The sequence below is a fragment of the Dinoponera quadriceps genome, unplaced genomic scaffold (assembly GCF_001313825.1).
Source record: "Dinoponera quadriceps isolate SergipeBrazil2010 unplaced genomic scaffold, ASM131382v1 scaffold37, whole genome shotgun sequence".
In the NCBI taxonomy this organism is placed as follows: Eukaryota; Metazoa; Arthropoda; class Insecta; order Hymenoptera; family Formicidae; genus Dinoponera; species Dinoponera quadriceps.
In genome coordinates, this window is record NW_014554446.1 from 2,248,171 (window position 1) to 2,256,693 (window position 8,523).

At 46.4% G+C, this 8,523-nt stretch overlaps 1 protein-coding gene across 1 annotated transcript; it reads right to left on the bottom strand.

Annotated features, from left to right (window-relative positions):
- Nucleotides 1-2,217: 2,217 nt before the first annotated feature.
- LOC106749739 (pancreatic lipase-related protein 2-like) lies at nucleotides 2,218-8,250 on the bottom strand. Its single transcript, XM_014629472.1, has 7 exons — nucleotides 8,193-8,250; nucleotides 6,973-7,084; nucleotides 6,157-6,305; nucleotides 5,064-5,318; nucleotides 4,720-4,911; nucleotides 4,382-4,550; nucleotides 2,218-4,034 (listed from the first exon to the last, which is right to left on the bottom strand). Exons 1-7 carry the CDS (start codon nucleotides 8,248-8,250, stop codon nucleotides 3,920-3,922), a joined length of 1,050 nt encoding a protein of 349 aa, XP_014484958.1. The 3' UTR covers nucleotides 2,218-3,919.
- Nucleotides 8,251-8,523: the final 273 nt, after the last annotated feature.

An 8,523-nucleotide genomic window follows, 5' to 3' on the forward strand; every position in this document is an offset into this window, starting at 1 on the left:
GGTGCGTTCAGCGTTCACAACCCGGTTCAGAAGCGCAACTTGTTGAATTGACATCGACGTCGATTCGACTTGTCACTTCTGGCTGGGAACGGTTGCGCAACTGTTGAGTAAAAATGAACTCTGACTGGTGTAAATACTTCTGGATCTACCAGTCACACTCGTCTTCCAAGAGACGACCATTCAGTTATCGTGTTCGAATAAAATACGTGTTACAATATAAAGGCCGTGCAACGGCCTACGGTAGTGCAAAGTATACAGTAAGACGTAAGTTAATTGACCAATTGGATTCTTGCACTCCAAGAACAATCGACTGTGGTTAGATCGACTCACGTCTTACTGTATACTTTACACTGTTGCAGAACTTGCCTTAATCCATCCTTCGTCGTGATTTCATCACGTTAATTTTCGGGCTATTTATTGATCGTTCGAACGAAAGGGTAGCGTTCGGAATATTTTTTTTTCAAAGGTACGCCGAATCGATCGATAAGTATCATTTTGCGGATAGATTCTTTATCCGGAAGCATACTGCAAGAATTCCAGGCACGGATTCCCTCGCTTCTGACTCCACGAAACAGAATGGCCGCAGCAAGGACGCGGGAGCTTTAATCTTAACCGCTATTTCTAAACAACAATGGGCGCTACGTATGACTCCGCACGTCGGCGCACTTTTCACGAGCTGCTTGAGGCAGGAAATCATGAAGTGTTTCCACGACGCGTTTCGGTCGAACGTGTCTCACGGCGTTTGCGTTTTGTCCGCGCACTGAGCATCGTATTTCGCGAACGGTGCACGCTCGTCAGAAGCTCGTGGGTTCAGCTTCGGGTCAAAATCCTCAAAATCCCGTCGTACGTCCGTTCAGCTTCGATGAGGGGTGATCAATGGCTGCGTCCAAGAAACACAACAATTGAACGAGGACGCTCTTACTGTCACTAGAGTATTCCTTTGGACTTACCTTGTGAATCTTAAAAAATATACAAAAAAAAGAATAGCCTTAAATCGAGAATGGATATTCTCATATGTAAGCAGGAATATTAAAATCTTTTTGGGAAATTTTCAATCTTGAATTGAGTTTGAAGTAGTACTCGCTTCGATACAAATTCAATCGAATCACGACTTAAAATTTTGTAAACGAATTGTAATATTTTTGCTTATATGTGAGATTATCTATTCTTGATTTAAGACTAATTTTTGCTTCTGTGTACCTCAATTAAAAGCGAACGTTTGTGCAACCGTTGTGCTTTCTGAACGAGTCCATTGTGAGATGGGCGACTTTCGAGTGCGAACCGTTCGCCGAATAGCTGCGATTCCGCGAGTGTTTCGAGTGCATCTAGAATGAAAGAAGTGGAAGGAAAGAGAGGAAGAGAGAGAGAGAGAGAGAGAGAGAGAGCAGAGGGTAAAAAGGCGGATCTCTGTTTAATAATCGATATACGTCAGCGTTAAATCCGTTCATGCACATGTATGCCGATTCGAACAGCACGAAGTAGCGCACGAAGAAAAATGTAAATAAAAGCGGAACACACGAAGAGTATTTGTAAAGCTGTAGTTCTTAGTCTGGAAGTAACGTCCTCGACGTGATTGACGAAGTATCAGAACCCGTAACCGTGACCCAACATGGGATTTTTACTCTTCTTTCGTTTTGCTTTTTTCTTCACGCCACAGTAGCCACGAGAACGAGATGAATTAACTCGACTCGATGATTTCGACGTGTCTTGCGAAACAATCATGAGCCTTGCGACTTGAGACCGAGACATGTAACTTTCTCTCGCTGTCAACCGAAAGAAGGAAAATATCAAATACAGCTTAACGTTATTACCGTTGCGTTAAATCGCGTTAAATGTTAGAGTTTAACGTTCCTAAAGTTGGAAAGTGTCGAGAGAGAAAAAAAACTACCGAACGAGTCGACCGAATTTTCATTTGTCATGCGCTGAATAAGTGTATAATGAGCAGGCGGAAATACCGTCACTCGGCGGTCCGCCGGTGGAATTCTCTTCGGGAAAACCTCGCGTTAAGGAAACGTGTTTTCAAGAATATGAGCAGTCGCGGGCCGTTGGTCAGCTTAATATTCATTATCATCTAACAAGCGTTATTGCCCTCTCTCGATAATAAATATATATTAGACCGATCATCGGCCGGCGATCCTCAAAGCGCACTTTCTTGCGCGATCCACAATCACGATGTTCGTGACCGGTTGAACGGAACTTCACGCTGTTAACCGTTCGTTGATCGCTGGAAAATCCAGCCGATGCGGACGGTCGTTTTCTCTCTCGAAATTCCCTGCCGATCTTGTCGGGACGATTCGTTTTGAGTTTTACCTCCCCCCCCCCACCCCTTGCATCATCATCACGCCGTCATCATCGCGCGAAACGTGAATCCTTGCACTGATGTTCAATTTCGGCGACGAACGATAAGTTATAACCAGAGGGAATTGGGATACTGTCCACTTTTTACGGTAGATTATCGTGTTCCTTAAGTGACACCTGGTTTTCTAGTTATTTCGAGCTAAACGCGGACGATGCTCGCGAGAGCCGCTCGCGGAATCTCCCTCGAAATCTCAGGAGAGAAAAGACCGAATTCACGAAAGGAAAAGGAAGGAAATCGAACGCGTTTTCGCCTACCTGTGCAGGCGTACACGTGTACACGTGTACATTCGTACGCGCGGACCGACGACGTCGAGAGCACCGTCCGTATACAGGATCGTACACCCGCACCTGAGAGATAGAACCCACGCAAATTCAAGAGAAAGAGAGAGAGAGAGAGAGAGCTATCGAGGTAGGATAAGAACAAAAGCTCGAGGCCGTCGAGGAGCCTCCGATTTGAAGCGTAGATGTATCGACGAACTTGTAATCATTCCATTGCATATTATACATATTATTAAGGACTAGCGCGGCAGTGTATTGTAAATCCATAGAAGTTATTACCATACCGTAATATTATTATGTAATAAATATTGTTGTTAACATAAACATGGCCTCATGTTGTGGCGATCGACACACATCCGTGTGCGATTTGCTGAGAGAAAGAGAGAGAGAGAGAGAGAAGTGGTGGATGGGTCGTGAAGTAAGTAAAGCAAATCCCGGACCTCTGCGAGCGACATTTGTATTCGAAAAGTCTCTTTACAGGTCGAGAGCATTTTTCGCTGCGCAAATCGTGGCTCTTTAAATTAAATTAGTTGTACCTCGCAGGTTACGTGAGCTAAATTACGTATAAAAACGAGAAATCTACGTTAGGATATAGTATTTGTAACGTTACACGCCGAAGGAGCGGAGGAAGATGTCGGGGAGGCTGAGAGGTTCCCGGTGTCGGCGACGAAAGTGCGAAGGAACGACGATCCCTCCTTATGTTTATCGAAATAAATTATTTTTCCTCCGCCATCGAGATAACGTCGCGAGCGTCGGCTGCTCGTCGCTGAATACAAACTTGCGACACACGTTTGCGACCTTCATCCGTTCGTTATTGCGCGAATTAATATTGACTGAGTCCGCCTTTCCGCGATTTCTCTCGGGAGATGACGAGAGATGCCGTTTCGTCGAGCCGTGAATATATTTGAAAGATCACGAGCGAGCGCCGGCCACAGCCGCGCGAACACTTGAAATATATAATGGCGCGAATATAAATTCCCGCGGTGTCGGCGAGAGAAGTGCGGCAGGTGAAAGTGTTACGTGGACGCGTGTCGAACTGGCTGATCAGACGCGTCTACGAACGCGAACTACACACGCGATGAATTGCTATCGTTGCTTTTCGTCGTCGCGATTCGAAGGAGATCGGTAAGAGCGCTTTTCCCGCGCGAGGAAGACGCGAGCAAATTCTGCGAAGTGGCGCGAAGCTGTGAAGAGGAAACTCTCTCCCTCGCGGCGACGATGCGTGACGCATAGCTCTAACGCTACTATTCTATGATTATGTTGATCAGTTGCTTCAACAGGCTTAATACTGGCGGGAGGACGATCGCTTCCGACTTGTCCGTCGCTGGCTTTTTTCGGGCAGTCCTCGGGCGTACGGTTTGTGTGCGTTTGTTGACAGATAGAAGATGCCGCGTGCCCTGTTGAGTTGATCACACGTCAATGAAATTCAACGACTACTCGTGCCTCCGACTTTGAACTTTCCGAACGTGCGGGTCTTCTCTAGAAGCAATCGAGCGGCGAAACGCCGGGTATACGAAAAGTGATCTCATCGTAGAAATAAATCGATAAATTAAGTAATATCCGTGTTAATCTAAGCACGTAAAATTTCTTTCGCTCGACGGTCCGGACATTTGTGCAAACGTCTTCACCTATCGAGAAAATTGACATTTATAATGTGTATTTATTTCGAGATACGAACAATCAGAAAGATTCACGAGAATTCCGACTTAGTAAATATTTCCGGTTTTATTGAAGCTTTACTCACGTATGAGGGGAGTCCTCCCCCATTAAGATGTACTCCTCTCTCTTGGGATTGCACCATCCGATCAGGTAAGAGAACAGATTCGCGCACGGGGCCGCCCAGAATCCCTTCTTCGTCGTGATCGACTCTATGTAATACGGCGTCACCTTCGTGTGATCGCACGAGAGCGTCTCTGAGGTGGGGAAGTTCGTTTGGCGCACCGAGAAAGAAGGGAAAAACAGAGAGACCTATCTTTATCACCCTCGTCGAATATACGTCCCCACGCGTCACTCGGTTCTACTCGATTCCCGGTTTGTTTCGCCCTCCCTCCCTCCCGGAGCGAGATCGTTCGTACTACTTACGGAGTATAGAAGAAGTGGCGCACCCGGGCTGACTCGAGCCACCGTTCACGTAGAAGTCCGCGTGGCCGTTGGGCCCCCACTGCCCCAGGATCCCGGCGCCCGTGTGGATCACGTCCACAAAATGGGCATCGGTCTCGTCTAAATCCATCGAGCGGTTGCCGTTCATGTAGAAAAATATCGTCGGATCGAGGCCTGCGTGTCGCACGTAGAGGAAGAGCAGGTGAGTTATCATCTCCGAGCGTTTCAGCGCAAAGCGACAACGCGTCCCGCTGTCGTGTCGCGTTAACGTGGTAGAAAAAAGCCCGCGGGAACGCGAATCGCGAGATCGCCGTACGAGCAATTACCCGTGATTCGCCCGAGTCTGTCATCGGGCAGGTAATTCGCGATGAGTCCGGCGATATGCGCGCCCACGCTGTAACCGAGCACGTGTATGTTCTCCACCCGGGTGCCTCGGGGATGATCCCTCAGGTACTTCACCAGCTGGGCGACGCATTGCGAGCAGAAGTCCGGGCCCCACTGGATCTGCCCGAGACAGGGCTCGCGTACCAACGAGCCGTAATCCACGATTATGATATTGTAATCGCCCCGCGTGAAATACGCTGAAATCGAAGGTGCGTTACGGCGCGCCGGTGACTCCCATGATCGTTCCCACTCCCCCCTTTTATTCCCCCCTCTCCCCCGGTCTTTCTCTGGGTTAAGTCTAAGTGTTGTACGAGCTCGGTGCGAGCAATACAATCATTTCGTTTGCTACTTCGCAAGTCTTAACGATCGGAAGTCTTATCGCACGGAAAAAAATGAGTATCAATAAAAATTCATATTCTCGAATATAAGAGTATAAGAATATGTGAAGATAAAATTTGCTCTTACATAAAAAAATTTTATGTAATTTCGTTAATAACGTATTCGTGTGTCATTTAAAAGTTATTTTTTTGAATTGAGAAAAAAAATTGGATAGAAAGGACGATATCTTCGAAAATTGTGTCAATATGAAGATATCTCGTTCTTCCTATTCAATATTTTTTTCTTTCGATTCGCGATAATTATTGTTCGACAACAAGGATACGATGTTTTTAGCGGAACTAGATAGAATTGTTTTATATAAGCAAATTTATATAATACTTATTTATATAAGCAAATTATTTTCATATAAAATTATGCATTCTTACTTATATATGAGAATATAAGTCTTGAATTAATTATCAATTTTGTTCCGCATAGAGAGAACGAAATTAGCTTACGAGAAGCTTACGAGAAGTAAATTAGTAAATTGCAAATTTTAAGCTCTGACTCTCCAACTCCGTTTGATTATTTTTATCATACCGCTCATCGCTCCGATTATCACAATTGTCCACCTCTCCATATAAATAAATAAAAATTATGTTCTTACAGACTTGAAGCGGCGTATTATTTAAATGCGGAGAAACCCGTCGATTTTACCATTTCGCAGGTTCGTGCTGGGCGCCAAGTCTCGTCCACCGCCGAAGCCGTGAATGATGATCTTCGTCGGATGAGTCTTATTGAATTTGGAGTACCGGAGGGAATTGTAGTTCCGCACGTTCAACAGTAATGGGTCTTGCTGCGTTTCTCTGAAATCGAGAGAAAGAGAGAGAGAGAGACACCTTGTCTCGTAAAGCGACACAGAAAAAAGCGCATTCTTTTTCGCTGGTCTCATTCGTTTCACGCGCGCCTGCCGCCTTTGCTACGTAAATATAGACGATAGTGAGAGCGTTCGAGAACGTAGGAGTGACGATACTATAGCAGCGAGAGAAAGGTGAGCCTTGAAAGGAGGCCACTTTCAGTACAGGATGAAGTGATCATGATCTTGAAATCGAGAGTTGCGACGTTGACCGTTTCCTCGTAAAGTTCGTCCTTCGAGAGAAACGAGGGAATTTCGACAAATTATATCTTAATCCAGACAGCGTAATATCCAAAATTAGGACATAAGACGACTTTGAACATCTCTAAGACATTTTAAAGATGTCTTAAAGATATTTTCAGTTCCGATTTTAGATATTCTGTTGTTCGTAAATATACAATATTTCCGCCAGCGATTCCGGAGTGAATAAATCAACCACCGATCTCATTTTCGCGTAAAATACGGTGAGAGAAAGGCAGATCCCATTAAAATTAAGATTGACGTTAATGTTCTCGCGAGAATGTAGTTTTCGTAGAAACCCAGTCTTCACAAATTGTGTCGCAATCAAAGGTTGAGTTACTTGGAACAATTTATGTGACACCTGGAAAAGAACCTACCTGGTATACAGGTAGAACTCGATCTGCGGATGCGGGCAGGTGTACGGCGGTTTGGCGCAAGACGTACTGTTGAAGAGATCCTTCAGGGTCTTATTTTGTGCCGCCATATGGCCTGCAAAACGAATCGACCAACTTAATCCTCTTTTCACTTTCGAGTGAATCAAAGCGTTCAATTAATCGTTTATTATTAGATAATCACAGTCGCATAATGACGGTTACGCGTCTCGGTGAGCGAGAAATTATCGGACCGTTAGATGAAACCAGGTGAAGGTCGACACATGCCGTGATTTCATTAATTTGTCACTCGCCGGTGCTATAATCGCAGAATGCGATATTAAAAATGCCAAGGTGTTCCAGGTTACTCGAGCCTTCCTTCTACTTTTCGATTTTTCTTCTGGGTGGGTTCGGAGACTTGAATCTCGTTCTCAACGTTCAAAGCAAATTAGCCTACCCCGTCTTACGAGAACCTCTCGTATAATAAGTGGCTCTCTCTTTAAGTTATCTTCTTTAAATACATTGAAAATCTAAAAGCCGTCGCGAGCAGGCGTTACGAGATCGCGTATTCTCGATTCAAGAAACGACTCAAGCCGGCCGTCTTCGGCGCCGAGTTTGAATTTGTAAAGGAATCATGGCGGAAAAGGTCGCACTCGCTTCAACACGGCCGGCGAAACGACGTTACTGATAACATTGCCGCGAGAGAAGCATGAAGCGAACACCGTCAAGTACACAATGAAAGCGAATTAAAAATGGACCGTCACAAACGATAATACGGAACAAAAGTGAGGAAGAAATCTCAGCTGGATACGTATCGGAGAGAAAAAGACTACGTTTCAAGGGGAAAACGTTCAAGACTTCTCACAGCGCCGACAAGCACCGTTTCACCGTTTCAGCACACAACATCACGGCGCTCCGTCACGTTGAGAGACGCCGCTCTCATTTTCCAACCGCGTTTTTCCGACCGAGACGGACGAATCCGTCGCGCACTTATAAAGAGCGTCTCTCTCTCTCTTTCTCGCTCGACTTATTTCACCTCTCGTCTTCGTTCCACCCTCTCTCCCCGAGCTCCTCTTGCCGAGGGGTCGATCGGGCGAGATAAATCGATTCATCGCGAACGGCGCGCAGTCCCGCGAAATCCCGGGAATTCAAACGCGAATAGAGGAAAGAGGCCGAACGAGGAAGAGCTGAATCGTCGGCCGGGAAGCCGAGCCGACGGTACTTACGGTACTGCAGCAGGACGCAGAGAACGAGCGCGAGGTGTCTCACGGCACTGACCGCCATCTCCCGCGATCCCGTGGTTTGTGATATAACATCCAGGCACGCGTTCGCGAAAAACCGCGGCGGACGCGATTCCCGCCGCGGCGCGGCCGATTGCAAAATGCAAAGTCATCGGGGGATATATACGTCCGCGGGGGAATTTAGAAAGTAACGACGGACGGGACGGCCGCTCTTCTCGCTCCTCGTCGCGTCTCGTTGGCGCTTTTTTCCCCGCTTACGCGCGTGTCGCGTCACCGCCACATTCATTAACCCATTGGCTGCCACGATCCCCATTTG

What these genes read in the sequence shown, in the direction of transcription:
- LOC106749739 (XM_014629472.1), bottom strand. Translation starts at nt 8,250, where the DNA reads ATGGCGGTCAGTGCCGTGAGACACCTCGCGCTCGTTCTCTGCGTCCTG. An exon ending in GAGTTCTACCTGTATACCAG is followed by an intron (nt 6,306 to 6,972) that starts GTAGGTTCTTTT and finishes TCTCGATTTCAG; the next exon opens with AGAAACGCAGCAAGACCCAT. An exon ending in CGCCACTTCTTCTATACTCC is followed by an intron (nt 4,551 to 4,719) that starts GTAAGTAGTACG and finishes TCCCCACCTCAG; the next exon opens with AGACGCTCTCGTGCGATCAC.